General features: G+C 53.8%; 4 protein-coding genes across 4 annotated transcripts; 3 read left to right on the top strand and 1 right to left on the bottom strand.

Moving 5' to 3' along the window:
* Nucleotides 1-186: 186 nt before the first annotated feature.
* BKA67DRAFT_524142 (uncharacterized protein) lies at nucleotides 187-1,457 on the top strand (the record flags this gene model as incomplete). The annotated part of the gene is made up of 3 exons (XM_046098543.1): nucleotides 187-305; nucleotides 443-614; nucleotides 696-1,457. 3 exons carry the CDS (start codon nucleotides 187-189, stop codon nucleotides 1,455-1,457), a joined length of 1,053 nt encoding a protein of 350 aa, XP_045954202.1.
* Nucleotides 1,458-3,423: 1,966 nt separating this feature from the next.
* On the top strand, nucleotides 3,424-5,159 carry BKA67DRAFT_523579 (putative hydroxymethylglutaryl-CoA synthase; the record flags this gene model as incomplete). The annotated part of the gene is made up of 4 exons (XM_046098486.1): nucleotides 3,424-3,483; nucleotides 3,666-3,768; nucleotides 3,869-4,950; nucleotides 5,022-5,159. The coding sequence occupies 4 exons, from the start codon at nucleotides 3,424-3,426 to the stop codon at nucleotides 5,157-5,159; spliced, it is 1,383 nt and encodes a 460-aa protein (XP_045954203.1).
* A 1,833-nt stretch (nucleotides 5,160-6,992) lies between these two features.
* BKA67DRAFT_539540 (uncharacterized protein) lies at nucleotides 6,993-8,877 on the top strand (the record flags this gene model as incomplete). Its single annotated transcript, XM_046100655.1, has 6 exons — nucleotides 6,993-7,044; nucleotides 7,156-7,284; nucleotides 7,474-7,631; nucleotides 8,067-8,143; nucleotides 8,199-8,298; nucleotides 8,353-8,877. The coding sequence occupies 6 exons, from the start codon at nucleotides 6,993-6,995 to the stop codon at nucleotides 8,875-8,877; spliced, it is 1,041 nt and encodes a 346-aa protein (XP_045954204.1).
* A 1,111-nt stretch (nucleotides 8,878-9,988) lies between these two features.
* BKA67DRAFT_610496 (PXA domain-containing protein) lies at nucleotides 9,989-14,090 on the bottom strand. The gene is made up of 2 exons (XM_046105388.1): nucleotides 10,299-14,090; nucleotides 9,989-10,202 (listed from the first exon to the last, which is right to left on the bottom strand). Exons 1-2 carry the CDS (start codon nucleotides 13,946-13,948, stop codon nucleotides 10,148-10,150), a joined length of 3,705 nt encoding a protein of 1,234 aa, XP_045954205.1. The 5' UTR covers nucleotides 13,949-14,090; the 3' UTR covers nucleotides 9,989-10,147.
* Nucleotides 14,091-15,064: the final 974 nt, after the last annotated feature.

Here is a 15,064-nt window from a genome sequence, read left to right on the forward strand (position 1 = left end):
CTTACGTCTTTTACCAGGTAACTCGACTTGCGCCGATCGGGAGAAACTGTAGACTAGTCATGCAAGTAGAACTTCTAAGCCCACACCAAAATTTGAACTCAACTCCTCACCATTATTGTCTCTGAACGACAGATGATCATATGCAGTGACTGCTCGCTAAGCATCCTGCTCGAGGTATCTAGCAAAATGAAGGACTCGTACACATTGCCCGCAGCAGCGGATTTCCATGTTCACCTACGTGATGGAGCAATGGCAGAGGCAGTTACGCCTACCATCCGCCAAGGAGGTGTTGATGTAGTATACGTGTAAGCGACTCCACGAAAAGCCTCATTGCACTATTCGGCTGTTGCGTCTGCCGTTTCTCTCACGTCAAGCCAGTTCAGCCCTGTTTTTGTCTTGTTCGGATGGAGTAAAGTAATACTGACCTCTGGTTATTGCATAGCATGCCTAACCTGGTACCTCCTGTGACCACAGTCGGCGCCGCTCTTGCTTACAAGGAGCGCTTGCAAAAGATAGACTCCAGCATCAAGTATCTGATGACACTGTACTTGCACGAAAGTATCACGCCCGATGTTGTGCGAGAAGCGAAGAAGGCCGGCATCGCCGGTATCAAGGTACTCACCACTCTTTAAACATCTACATCGCTTGATGCTTAACGTTAATACTTAATGCTTTGTGCTGACGAATGTGTCTAGTCCTACCCAGCAGGAGTTACCACAAACTCCTCTTCTGGCGTCATATCTTATGAGCCTTTTTTCCCTGTCTTCAAGACCATGGAGGAGGAGGGACTCGTCCTCAACCTGCACGGCGAGGTGCCGAGCGACCGCAAAGACATCACGGTCATGAACGCCGAGGCCTCATTCCTGCCCACGCTCCAGGACCTGCACAGGCGCTTCCCCAAGCTGCGCATCGTCCTCGAGCACTGCACTACCGCCGACGCCGTCAAGGCCGTGCGGTCCTGCGGCGACACCGTCGTCGGCACCATCACGGCCCATCACCTGTCGCTGCTTGTCGACGACTGGGCCGGCAACGCCTTCTGCTTCTGCAAGCCCGTCGCCAAGACCCCGGCCGACCGCAGGGGCCTGCTGGAGGCGGCCGTCAACAGCGGCGGCAAGTTCTTCCTGGGCACGGATTCCGCGCCCCATGACATCTCGGCCAAGAAGAATGCAAAGGCAGCTGCGGGCGTCTTCACGCAGCCTTATGCTGTACAATATGTCATGAATGCACTCGAGGACGCGGTGGAGCGGGGCGACATCAAGGATGAACAGATCACGGAAGAGTTCCTCGCGGGCTTCCTCGGCGAGTGGGGACGCCAGTTCTACGGGGTGGAGAAGAGCACGAAGATGATCGTGATAAAGAAGGGCAATGAGGTGATATCATCCTCGGTCAAGGGATCTGGAGTCGAAGTTGTGCCATTTAGACAAGGGGAGCCTACATGGAGTGTGGAGTGGCAGTGATGGAACACGGTGAAAAAAAAGAAGAAGAAGAAAAAATTGGTTGCCTGTTAGCTGAGGCAGGTCGGAATACCGCATCGAGCAAAAGCAAAACGGTGAGGGTATACAGGTCTATAGAAGAGGCAGTGCTCACATCCTGGCCGGGTACCTGCATGTTAGTCTAGTGCTCATTCTGTCAGGTTACCTTTACGGGATCGGCAACCCGAATTCCTGACTTGTACCGTGAAGCATAGCCTCGTTCCAGGCAGTGGTTTACCGGTAATTGTACGACAGTATACCGGAAGTACTTGTGAATGGGCATATATTGCGAGATAACATCATGATTATTAGCGAGGTTATCAAGATATTTTGTCAACGTCACAGTGCAGGTGTATCGGGCGATTTGAACGTCAGCTACGGTGGCTCAGTAGCACTGTCTGCAGGCAGACGTTTGCTTCATGAGAGATGGGATAATTGTCATGGAATTATTCGCAAAGTTTCTTGTCACGCCGGTGGTAGAATGTGTCGTCTGCACTGTGGCTTTACATCAGATGTTAGTTTTCTCAGGGAAGGATCAGAAAGGCAATTGCCGAAGAGATTCTCGACCAACCGGTCAGGAGCTGGCCTGGCGCAGCATCAAATCTTATCGTTGCCTACAATACATACATGCGCACTGCACAGTCAGTCAGGTTGACGCTAAGAACACTCCCGCAGCCCGTCGTTCTGGGAAATTTGACAAGCGTTGGCGCTGAGATCCAGGCCAGAGACGACTCAACAGAAAACGCGATTCATGAGATGGGAAATCTGCTCTAGGCAGGTTCCCACAGGAGGCACCATGATTCTTGGTTACTAGAATATGTAGAAATAGAGGTTTGGGAAACAAAAGATGCAACGCGCCACGAGCATGGATACGGAGTTACGAACATTGGAAGATACTTGCAAAAGAATACAACTTTAGTTCCTGTATCGGCGACGACATTCGTTGCGATGGACCCTCACATGCAACTATCCATGGATGTATTTCTGCGCTGGGCAGGGTTCCTCTGACAGTGGGGCCCAATAATGTGTTGATGGCGCGATAAGCCAGAAACGGGCCAGGGGTTTAAGAGATTAAGCAGTGAGGAGTTTGTGCGACTGGGACCCCTCGACGCAGCGTTTCTTGGCGGGGCAGCGAGCAAACAGCAGTACATACTACATGCTGTAGTAGATTTTCTGGTGTGCAAGCGGGCTTGCGGCAAGTGGTCCATGGTTCCTGTGAACTTGGTCCTTTTCGAACTTGGCCGCTTGCAAGTCGACTGGGAAAGGAAAAGGACCCCGTCGCTTTAGGTACCAACTACGGGGGGGATGCTCACATGGATGCTACATTGTTTGCAGCTCGTGGACGAGGGACCAGTACAAAAGAGGGACGGTTGTATTTACATAATAATACCGATTTTCGATCGTAGACATCTGCTCGTTTCGACTCGCCTCTTCTTCCTACTGTCCTGGAATATACATATATATATGTATATATATACCGTCGACACCCCTTTCGGTAGTCTCATACATAGTAACCCCCCCTTTCTCCCCTACAAGACGCGTTTACAACGACCATTCGATATCACAAGAAGTGATCCCAAGTTGGTGAGTTCCACAACCCTCAGTGTCCACCTGGGAAGGAGCCAGGGGCGAGTTCAAAGTCCAACAACAACCCCTCAGCTCTCTGTTGATCCCCACCAAGATTCATACTACGGTATGAAGACTCGAGAGGTCTGCAGCTTGCATGTTGGGCATCGGGGAGTTCTCTCAGGGTCTCTGGGATGAGTCTTACCTGCAGCAGGAAACGCCGAGTGTAATTGGCGGTGAAAGTGGTTCAAACACATCTAACCTTACAACGGACCCCGTCACTAACACAGTCCTACCTTTTAGACCGAACTGAACTTCTAAGAATTGACTTTTCCTTCGACCACTCGACATTTTCTCTCCCTCACCTTCCTCCATACCAGTAATCATGGCCACCCGTCCCCAAAACATAGGCATTAAAGCCATTGAACTCTATTTCCCCAGCCAGGTAGGTTCAGGCCTTTTGCAAGATAGCAGCAGTAGCCCCTTTTGACTCCTTGCTTTTTTATTATTATTTCTTTTTCTTTCTTTTGTGTCTTGTCTTGCAGACTGGCGGGCTTCGTGGCCCCCATTACCCAAAAATCGTAATTGGACTCTCAACTTACATGTTTCTCTTTCCCCACCATATAGTATGTTGAGCAGACCGAACTCGAGAAGCATGATGGTGCCAGCACTGGAAAGTACACAATTGGTCTTGGCCAGACCAAGATGACCTTTTGCGACGACAGAGAGGGTGTGTAACAACCAAGAAGAAGATGAAAAAAACTTCAGACAAGAGGCTGCCAACGGCCTTTCTCAGAGACCGACAGCTAACACGCGACCTCTTTTCCCAGACATCTATTCGCTCGCCCTGACCGCCGTCTCCAAGCTGATCAAGAACTACAATGTCGATATCAACAATGTCGGTCGTCTTGAGGTCGGAACTGAGACCATTCTCGACAAGTCCAAGTCGGTCAAGTCCGTCTTGATGCAGCTCTTCGGCGAGAACACCAACATCGAGGGTGTTGATACTGTCAATGCCTGCTACGGTGGCACCAACGCCATGTTCAACACTGTCAACTGGATCGAGTCGTCTGGCTGGGACGGCAGAGATGCCATCGTCGTTGCTGGTGACATTGCACTCTACGCCAAGGGCAACGCTAGACCTACCGGTGGTGCTGGTTGCGTCGCCATGCTCGTCGGACCCGACGCCCCTATTGTCGTCGAGCCTGGTCTACGAGGAACCTACATGGAGCACGTCTACGATTTCTACAAGCCTGATCTGACCAGCGAGTACCCCTACGTTGACGGCCACTACTCGGTCAACTGCTACTCCAAGGCCCTCGATGCCGCCTACCGCGCATACAACAAGCGTGAGCAGACGCTGGCCAAGGCTGCCAACGGTCACGCCAACGGCAACGGCGCTGCTGCCGACTCCGCCAAGACTCCTCTCGACCGCTTCGACTACCTCGCCTTCCACTCTCCTACCTGCAAGGTCGTCCAGAAGTCGTACGCTCGTCTCCTGTACCACGATTACCTCGCTGATCCCGAGAACGCTGCTTTCGCCGAGGTTCCCGCCGAGGTCCGCGACATGCCCTACGAGAAATCCCTTACCGACAAGGTTGTGGAGAAGACATTCATGGGTTTGACCAAGAAGCGATACGCTGAGCGCGTATTGCCCTCCCTCCAGGTGGCTACCAACGTTGGAAACATGTACTGCGCCAGTGTCTGGGGCGGTCTGTCCTCGCTGGTCTCGTTTGTCGACAGCGCAAACCTCCAGGGCAAGCGCATTGGTCTCTTCAGCTACGGCTCTGGTCTTGCTGCTTCTTTCCTGTCGCTGCGCGTCAACGGCAGCACCGAGCAGATTGCCAAGGTTTTGAACATCTCCGACAAGCTTGCTGCTCGTCGGGCCCTCCTGCCTACCGACTACGAGGCTGTAAGTCATGGACCTTCTGTCACTCGGTTGTTTATGTAGCTTTGCTAACTTGAGGGGTTTCTCTATTATAGTTCTGCGACCTTCGCCACCAGGCCCATCTCCAGAAGGACTTCACCCCCAAGGGTGATATCTCGACCATCGCTCCTGGCACGTACTACCTCACCAAGGTGGATGACATGTTCAAGCGAACCTACGCCATCAAGGAGTAAACGTAGACAAAAGCAAGAAGACATCCGCGACCATAGACGAGCATTGCGCGTTCACGTTGTTTGTTAGAGGTTCCTCTGCTCTTTCCCTTGCCGGAACGTCTCTTGGCATTTCGGTTTAGGTGCAAAGGAGGCATGCTATGGAACATATATGGCGCATCAGAAGCGCATACCATACAGTTGAGGACGAGCACCAAAAGTCGTGCAATAGACGAGCGAAGAGACGCAAACCATTAATAATCGAAGAGGTGGAAAGCTGGAGCGTTACAGACTACATAGCTTGTATATAGGGCCACCACAGCAGTGGGGATTGCTTTGATACGACAATAGAACATGATGATGACGACTTTTGCTTTGAGACGTGACCCTGCTTGCTGTACTAATTATATTTATATATACTCAAAACACTGGCTGGTCGAGTGAGTACTGAAAAGCCCGTCCATCTCGCCCTCGCCGAGACCAACCAGCTTAGCTTAGCAAGGCTTGAGTGCCTTGGGGCCGACGAGGAGGCAAAACATGGCAATTCAAATATCCGGTTGGAACGTAAATTGGAATTTCTCATATCACATCGATATGCAGTGAACCACTTGCCTGTGCCTCGTAGCCCGGACTGAGTGCACGAGATGTGAGGGCGTCAAGAGCAGTCTGAAGATGATGTGCCCCTCCCCGATCCCCGATCCCCGACCCCCCCTCTCCTCCCCAATTGTGTTCCGACCAAGTAAGAGTTACCCGACTGCTTTGGTGATGGGCTAGCTACATATGGCCCAAGCGCCGTACCCGACCCCGGACTGCGCTAGACGAGACAGCCGACGACAATCGAGCCAGTGAGTGAGCAGTATCAGTAGCCAGACCGCTGTGGATTTGACCAAACAGACAGGCTTTCAGAGGGCCTAACCCAGAGGCCTGTTTCTTGCTGAAACCTGTCATTGCCTGTGGCTGCTGCCCATTTGAATTTGTGCCGCCCATGGCCCATGGTCCCCCAGCGTCCATCACCCCCCCCCTCTCCCAATCGCTCAGCCCGCAGCCTGCAGCCCGCAATCCGCAGCCCGCCTCGCTAACGAGAGTAAACAACTCAAGCAGTCATTTCGTTTGTTCATCCGTCTGCATATTTGACAGCAAGGTTCACAGCCAGAAACCTGTCCATTCTCCGCAGCTCTCAGTCACGGGCACGATTGAGAATCTGCAGCTCATCCTCATCTCCGTACTGCACTCGTCCACTCGTTTCACCCGCGGCCTTGATCTAGATTCACCTTGGATTTGTTACACCCTTGGACCTTTTGTTCCTCGACGACCAGCTGCAGTTGCTGCTAACGTTACTGGCACGCCTGCGCCAGGGCCGCTGAACCGCTGAACCGCTGAACCGCTGAACGAATTGACTGGTCGCCCTTCAGTGTCTTTTTGTTGGTCTGTGTCCCCCCGCCGCCTTCCCTACTGATCGTTTGCATCTATCTGCGCGTCTGCATCTGCATCATCAGCATCTGCATCCATCTGCATCTGCATATATCCAGCCCGGCCGCAACTTGGGACTGGGACGATTGTAGTCCGTCTCCTCCCATTACTTACTTACCGCCAGCCTCGCCGAGGAATTCCTGAACCACCACCACTCGAAACCAACGCGACGCCTTGCCGCTGGCTCTCTGGTTTTCTCGTGTCTCCGGCATTGCGCCCCATCTTCCGGACCACGTCATTTCTTGACCGATTCCCGCCTCGACGCTGAAGTTGAAATTGTCATTGACTCGCAGCCCAGCCCACCTCGACCTGAGCTGAGCTGAGCTGAGCTGAGCCGCGCTGAGCTTCGTTCCCTCTCACAACCACACGCGATCATCGCCATCCGACATGACTGAGGTGTCGGCAACCCGTCTGTACCTGGGCAACCTGCCCAAAGGTGGTAAGCTTGGCCATTCCTCGAGCTTGCTCTCAATCCGAGCTCCATGCTACTCTGCCACGGAAGCATGTCTCGTCAGCTCTCGGTTGCTAACGACACGTGAACAACCAACAGTCACTAAGGCTGATGTCGAGGGGCACTTTGCTACTCACGGCACCGGCGAGATCACCGAGATCAAGCTCATGAACGGCTTCGGCTTCATCGAATACAAAGATGCGATGGACGCGCGTGACGTCGTTCCTGGTATGTCCTGCAGCGCTGCTCCCTGCCCCGACCTGTCGTCCGCACCGCTTTCCTCTTTCTCTGAACCGGCCCATGCTAACCCGAACTGTCTTTCCCACAGCTTTCCGTACGTCCTGGACTCTCCCTGGCCACCGTCTGCCCTGCTATCCTCCATTGTCCCCCCGGCTAATGCAGCATACCATGTAAAAGACGGATCCGACTTCATGGGCGAGCGCCTGACCGTCCAGTTCGCACGTGGCTCTCGTCACCGTGAGGGCTTTGGTAACCACGAGCGACCGCCTCCTCGTCCTCGACGCACTCCCTATAGGATGGTCATCACCGGACTTCCCAATGATACCAGCTGGCAGGTCTGTTACTACTTCCGTCTACTACTACCACTACCATCACCTTTTACATCTTCTTCCTGGATTCTCCCTGCGGTTCGCTAGGATGTTTTCTCCCGTCTTGCGGACAGGAGACGGACATGCCGCTCCGAGAAATAAGACAAGACAAAAGACAGCAAGGACCTGTTGAGTTCGGCAGTTCGCCTTGGTTCCCAGGCTTCCCCTTCCGGTGGGCTTGACTGGTAGACTAGACTGGGTCCGATCTGGACATGGCGCCCGAGAGGACCCTCCGCATTGGATTAGCTACCGGTTCAGGACTCCTGGATTGGTGTTACTTGGGACCCTGCTAGGTTCTTGCTGCACTGGAGAAGGCATCTATCATCGGCATTGTCGCTAATCGCAAAGCTCACTCCGCTCTTCGCTCCTGGGACTACCACTTACTTGGATTTCTGGATCTAGGACCTGAAAGATTTCGCACGTCAATCCAGCCTTGACGTCGTCTACTCTGAGACCGGGCGCGATGGCAAGGGAAGCGGGTACGTACCATGTCCAGGACGCTAGGGTCTCATGCATCTGCTAACACCACAATAGAAGTTTCGTTGAGTTCGAGACTGAAGCCGACCTCAGGACTGCCGTTGAGAAGCTTGACCAGCGCGAATTCAAGGGCCAACGCGTGACCTGCACGGCTGATGTATGTTCTGTCTGAGAGGCTCGCCCCGAGGTTGATTGCTAACCCCCACCGCAGATCCAATCTGGTCCTCCGCCCGGCCGTGACCGCTTCCGTTCTCGATCCCCCAGAGGCCGTGGCGGCGCGCCCTACAACGGTGGCCCGCCTGGCGAGTACGACAGACGTGGCCCTCCGAGAGGATACAGCCCGCGTCGCGAGGATTACCGTGGCGGCTACCGTGACCGCAGCCCTCGCGGCCGAGACCCCTACTACGACGACCGTGGTGGATATGGCCGCTCACCTCCTCGTCGCGGTCCTCCTGTGGACGATGGCTATGGCGCTCCTCGCGGCCGTGGCTACGAAGCTGATCCTTACCGACGTGATTATGGCCCTCCTCCCGAGCCCTACCGTAACGGTGGTGGGCGGCCTCCTTACGACGGTCCCCCTCGTTACGACGGACCTCCCCGCGGAGGCGACTACCCTCCGCCTCGTGACCGTGGATTTGGTGGCCCGCCCGAGGGTGGCTATCCTCCTCGCAGTGGCTATGACGATCGCCGTGGTGGTGGTGGTGGTGGTGGTGGCGGTGGTGGTGGATACTGGTAATTCTATTCCACATCCTGCCTTGGGGTATCATCCCTTACTTTATCTAGATCAAGAACCGCCACAACTCAAAAACAACAGATTGCAACAACAGTAACAAGCGAGAACAATGGTTGCATCCAGCAAGGCAACAATACTCAACTAATGGCAATGCAACGTGATGACTTTGGGGTTCTATATTTCTTCAGGCAGCAGTGGACTTAGGCTATGTGTAATTGAGAATGGCTAAGGGGCACAGCACGCCAAATGGACTTTGAAAAGTAGTTTTTTTTTCCCCTTTTTTCTTTCTTCCCCCCCCTCGGCTTTGGTTTTTGTTACGTTGACGATCAGGTCGATTGTGTATGATGACAGCCGCTTTCCTTACTTCTTTCTGCACGAGGGTTATGTTGTATAACGAATGAATTGAAACGTTTCCAGACATTAACTTGCTCGCTTCTCTTAAATAGCAACCTGCAAGACGTTATGCCGGTCCTACTGTTGATATATGTGACACTAACATTAGGCTGCGGAAAAACAAGGGATAAGATCAGATTCAGCCATGTTATCCTGTACCTAGCGACCCCGAGATACTGGGCTACCTCCCAAACGAATGACTCCTTCCTCTCACATCATTTATTTCCTTTCAACATGGCTTGAGAGGCTGTCCTATGCAGGTGTTTCTTCTTGGCAACGGAAACGCCTCTCCTTCGGATGCTGTGTTGGGGCCAGAGGCGTGGCTAGCTCTTCCCGATGGGCTGCAAAATGATTCTAGATGCTGTTGGCATCCTTCGTGCCGGCCGATCGCTCTGAATCTTCAAGCTGGGGTGGGTTCCCCGGTGGGCTTTCCCAGCGCCCAGTGTCAGCCTCACACGAAACGCAGGTTGCTCTTCTCGTCGCGCAGCCAGTGCCTCGAACTCAGGCAAAGTCGGCCAGGTTTGGTTGGCCCCTTTGATCCTATATCTGGCTTGGGCCCCTTCGCCGAGCCCTCGGTCTGGACAAATCTCTTTATTTTATTTAAAAATCCTTTTCCCACACGGTGCCATGGGAAAAAAAAGAGACTGTATTCTATTTATCCATGGCGAGAGAACAATGTGATTAGCGGCTTTGCGAATATGGGTTTCGAACAAAGATATGGTTCAAAATATAGTCTCGATCGCTTAATTAACGTATCTCCTATCATACCTTAAAAAAAAAAGGAAATTCACGCGAACGCCGATGCTATGCAGGATATGAACCCTCTCTTCCCAATGCAGAACCCTCAGCCGTCTCATAAGATGATGATAAGGATGCCAACTCATCCGAAAAGCACGTCCACCAACTCGTCCAGTATCGTGTAGACCAGATGCGTACTATAAGGAGAGAACAACATTAGCAAATTTTTTCTTTAATAAAAAACCCCTTGATTGGTTTCGGAGATGGGGAACAAAAAAAAAAAAAAAACTGACTTTAGCTTCTCATTGTTCAGCGTAGCAAACAACCTGCGGCTCGCCGCCTGCGCGTTCAGGCGTCCGACAACACTGCCCGCCAGGTCCGGGAGCAGCGTCGCGAGCATGAGCCCGGCCTCCCGCCTCGTCTTGGCCTTCTGTGCGGTCGTCCGGGGCGACTTGCCCCGCTTCAGCCCCCCGCCGTCCGGCCACATGCTGTCCCTTGCGAGGCCGATGTACTTGAGTATGGCGTCCTCCTGAACTAGGACCTTGGCGTTATCGCGGACCTTGCGCTCGATGGTGCCGCCTAGCAGCTGGTGCAGCACGACGACGACGGCGCGGCCGCGCAGCCAGTTGTTGCCGCGGTTGAGCTCGAAGACCTCGAGGAAGATGTCGCAGATGGGCTTGATGAAGGGCTCGAGCTCCTTGTTCTCGAAGGCATTGAGCTCGGCCTCGGCCTCGGCGGCCGTCAAGGCATCTTCGCCGACGTGCAGACCGCCTGGCATCATGCCGGAAGTCGTGTTGAGCTGGCTGGTGGCGGCCGCGATCAGGTTTTGGCCCGCGACCGACAGTTGATCGAGCACGGGGATGTTGCCCAGGATGTCTTCCATGCCATCAGTCACGGAATCGTAGAATCGGGACATCATATCTTTCTTATCCTCGCGAGTGATCAGATCCTCGCCCTGCTTGATCACGCTCTGGGAGAGGAAGGCGCGTAGGTCGCGGGAGCGGCAGACTTCGGGAAGGCGAAGTAGTTGCTGCATGTATTGTTCGAGAGCCTGCTGGCGCTTTCGGAGAAACTCGCTCTGGAGTGTCATGATTACGCGCCGACGTGGAAAGTCAAGGTCGCGTACTGAAGGGTATCTATTGCGCAACTTCTGATGTAATTCGTGGAACTCACTGTAGCGTCTCGTCACTATCCAAGTGGCTGCTGGCATCTTCTCGCCCGCGACCCTTTGCACCTCGACGACGTATAGCGCAAATTCCTTGCCGTCGTCATCTCGCCCGACCTGTATTGCTTTGATCTTTATTGAAGAGCGTCCGTAGAGACTATTGTCGCTCTCCTGAACAACATATTGCTGTCTTTGCAATTCCTTCCGCCTCAGTTCCCTTCGAAGACTTCCTTTCGACTTTCTTAAAATGCGCAACTCTGCTGTATTGTTGGTCAATTCCGCCTTCTTCATCAGTGAATCCAGAACCGCTTCTTGCGCTACAAGTCGATCAATATCGTTCGTGAGAACAGTAATTGCTTCTGCAAGACCAAGGTCGCCGGGTGCAGCTTCGTGCACTTCATCCTCGATATTCCCAGCATCTTCATTGAGTTCATCCTGATCTTCGCCCAGGAGCTTATCCTCGTCACCGAACAAGTCGTTATCCTCGAAGACGCCGATACGGGATGCCGCACTCACCAGGCCAAGGGAGGATAGACTGGGCTTGTCAGGCTCCTTGCCAGATGGGCCAGGGCGCTGGATATCTATTGACCCTCTTGTCGACTCATTGTCATGCCCGGAGAAGATGCTGGCTGTGCCGTCTTCGTTGCCAAAGAGCGACTGGCGAAGGTCCTCAGCTGACTCTGGTCGATCATCCTCCATAATGTTGTTTAGCGCTTCTTCCATGGCCTGCACCACATTAGTGTCAGGCGTCGGATCTACAGGATCTTGATCTAAGCTCTGTATCGAGTCTCCCATCGGGTCATGATCGAAGTCGTCATCGTCGAACAGAGGGGTATGCAAAGTCTGATCTAGTGAACGCCGACCCATGGGGTCAGGACTGTGGCTACCATTAGTGGCCTGCCGCAAGTCTGTCGCCGAAAGACCACGCTTCACCTGCGTATTAAGCCGGGGATTCAGCCTTGCGACGGATGTGGGTGCTGGCTTCGTTTGCTGGTATGACTGTGATGCTCTTGCTAGGGGTGGACTGGTAGGTCTGACGGGTAGAGGCGGCGGTGCAAGGGAAGCGGCCGTCTTGGAAGCTTCTTCGGATGCCAGACATTTGTACCACAAGTCAGATTTCTTGAAAGACTGAAAGTATTTGGATTGCATCTCTTCGAGTACTGTGCTCTGCGCTCTCAATACCGCACGTCTGGCTTTGAAGTACTGCTCCGGTGTTGCTTTCCTTCCGGACTCCAGGAAGTTCCGGATGGCTTTCTTGGAAGAATCCGGCACTTTGAGCTCAGGCCTAGACATGTAAGCTTGGTCTATCTGTGCAAGATCCATGCGATCGGAATCCGTCCATGGTGGTAACGTTGAGGGCAACTGTTCACTTTCTGGCCCATCATCCTCGAGTGGATTCCGAAACCCATCCACGACCAGCCAAAACTGTACCAGGGGCATCATACGCTGTCTGTCCATATATTCCATGAAGTACGACAGGCCCGAGGTATCCCTTAGCAAGTCGGCTAAGCGTGCATGCTCGAGACGCGAGGTTTCGGTTGGCGATGTCGAATTGGTGTATGCTGGTACGTTCCTCCTGTCGCCGCCAGCAGCAAGATGCTGCACCCTTTGATCTAGCAGTCTCTTTCCCATTTCTAGCCTTCTCATATACACTTGATCTTGGCCCTCCTGCTCGGAATCCTTTTTCAACTGGCTGGCAACCTCGCTTCTGAATCTCCTGGCATCTGACAGATTGTTGACTTTTCTTATGGCTCTTATCCACTTCTCAAACCTCCTTTCTCCATCTCCTGGCGTTAGTCGTGGGTATGTGGTGGCCGTCTTCTTGCCCTTCTTGGGGTCTGGGGTGGCATGTGCGTCCAGGGCGGCCCTCAGCTTCCTGACGGTTGATCGATCCTGCAACATAGTGCGCCCATAGTTCTCCATGATCTGGTTCCAAGTGTCCGGCTCGCACAGCATCGTCATCACGGGGAAAAGTACGGCACAGCCCACGATCTCGCGAACAATGGTGGACACAGCCCTGCTATTCAGCACATTCTGAGGCAGCAGCTTGGGCAGTATGGCGGCGACGGTCTTGCGCAGGTGTTCCTGCTGCACCGTCTTGGAGTCCGAGTAGGCCAAACTGGCCGCCGCATGCAGACGGCCATCCCTGTACTTGCCGGCGATGGCAAGGTCGAGCTCCTCCGTCTCCGTGACGCTCCTGTTCAGCTTGCGGCCCCTGACGGCCCGCTCGGCATCGTTGAAGTCCCTGAAGTGCGCCGTCAGGATGGGCACAACTCGATCGATGGCCACCTCAACCAGGTCGACGTCGAGCAAGCGGTCCCGGATATTTGCCAAGGCGATGCGCACCGTCTTGTCGACCTCGTTGGCGAAGACGGGGTTGGCGCTGATGTGACTGTACCACGACCGCACAAAGTCCCGCAGGATCAGAGTCAGGAGCTCGTCGATGGCATGCGAGATGCGTCTCGAGTCCGGGTACAGGGGGGCGGGCTCGTAGATCTGCCGGACGCGCAGGGAGCTCGTCTCTCTGCGCCAGGCCAGGGGTCCGACGAACTCGACGGCTCTGGGTCGTGCGATTCGGGTCCGTACGTTGGCGGTGTAGTGGGCGCCGCCGCGGGATGTCAGGAGGATGAGGGCCAGGATAGAGACCAGAGTCAACAAACAGCCGGCAACGAACGCGTAGACGGCCCAGCGCAGGGCGGGCAGCCAGGAGACGGCATAGCCCCAGGCTACGAAGCAGACGAGCCCGGCGACGGCAAGGTCTCTTCCCTTAAGGACCATGATGGTCGTCCGGATTGTCGGAGGGGTATAGCTCGTGCGTCATCGGATCGCTGGGGAGATTGGGGTGTCGGTGTCCGTGTCCGTGTCGGCGGCAGTCGAGTGTTTGCTACGGAGGCTTTCCATTTGTTTGTTTAATTGCGATACGATTACGGTTACGGTAGGCCGTTGCCCAGTCCAGTTCCGGTGTCGTACCGTAGCCACACCTGCAGGCCCAGCACAGGGGAAGCTTGGGGGAGCTTAGGGGGAAACTTTAGACTGGCTTGGCCTATCCATTACAGCGGCTGCAGCGCCTGTTCATAGAGCAATAATCATCAACTAAGGTTAACCTGGTCTAACCCAAGCCAGGGCCATTCGAATGACTTTGATACCGCTTCTGACATGCCGAGTACAGAACCACCTAACCTAGATTAAGAGCAAGGCATCTTTGCCTGCCCATAACTCATGCTTGGAAGGCCGGAGCCTCGTCGCTACCGCTGGCCGTTGGTTCTTTCTTTCGGTCTCTGCACATAACTAGTATCCACGTGCGTCCTTCCCGTGTCTCATGAGACTGTCAAATTTGGCCCAGTATTTCACCGTGACCGCGTACTAAAAGAAGCTAGACACTATTTGTCAATTCGAGCGGAATTTTGTCTGCCCCCCGAGATCACTTGTGTTGTACCTGAATCCGTACGAAACTGTCCGAATCAGAGCATGAAAAATTACCAAACATTCAACTATAAATAGCATGACTCCCGATGAAGCCTGTACAAGGACTATCCATACAATGCCCATGTTCAAAACCAAGCCGGGGCTGGTAAAAGTCAAGTGTGTACTTTTGGAGTGGGTATCAATATTTGTATTCATGCTCACTGAATTGCCCCAAGACTTAAATTAAGCCGTGCGGCAGCTTCAGGGGGGGGGTATAACGTATGCAATCCATAACTTTAGGTGTTTCGAGTAGCCCAATAGCTTTTGGGGGGACATCGACAACGACGACCTGTGTAAGTTCCAAGTGCTTCTCCATCAGTGGGTACCAACTCGAGGTAACGACCACATCCTGTAATTCATCTGCGGGTACCAACTCGAGGTAACGACCGCGCATCCTTCCACACGGCCTCTCTCTTGCGGGTCACCGAC

This window comes from Truncatella angustata (assembly GCF_020726525.1).
Source record: "Truncatella angustata strain MPI-SDFR-AT-0073 chromosome Unknown BKA67scaffold_8, whole genome shotgun sequence".
In the NCBI taxonomy this organism is placed as follows: Eukaryota; Fungi; Ascomycota; class Sordariomycetes; order Amphisphaeriales; family Sporocadaceae; genus Truncatella; species Truncatella angustata.

What these genes read in the sequence shown, in the direction of transcription:
- BKA67DRAFT_610496 (XM_046105388.1), bottom strand. Translation starts at nt 13,948, where the DNA reads ATGGTCCTTAAGGGAAGAGACCTTGCCGTCGCCGGGCTCGTCTGCTTC. An exon ending in CTGAACAATGAGAAGCTAAA is followed by an intron (nt 10,203 to 10,298) that starts GTCAGTTTTTTT and finishes CTCTCCTTATAG; the next exon opens with TACGCATCTGGTCTACACGA.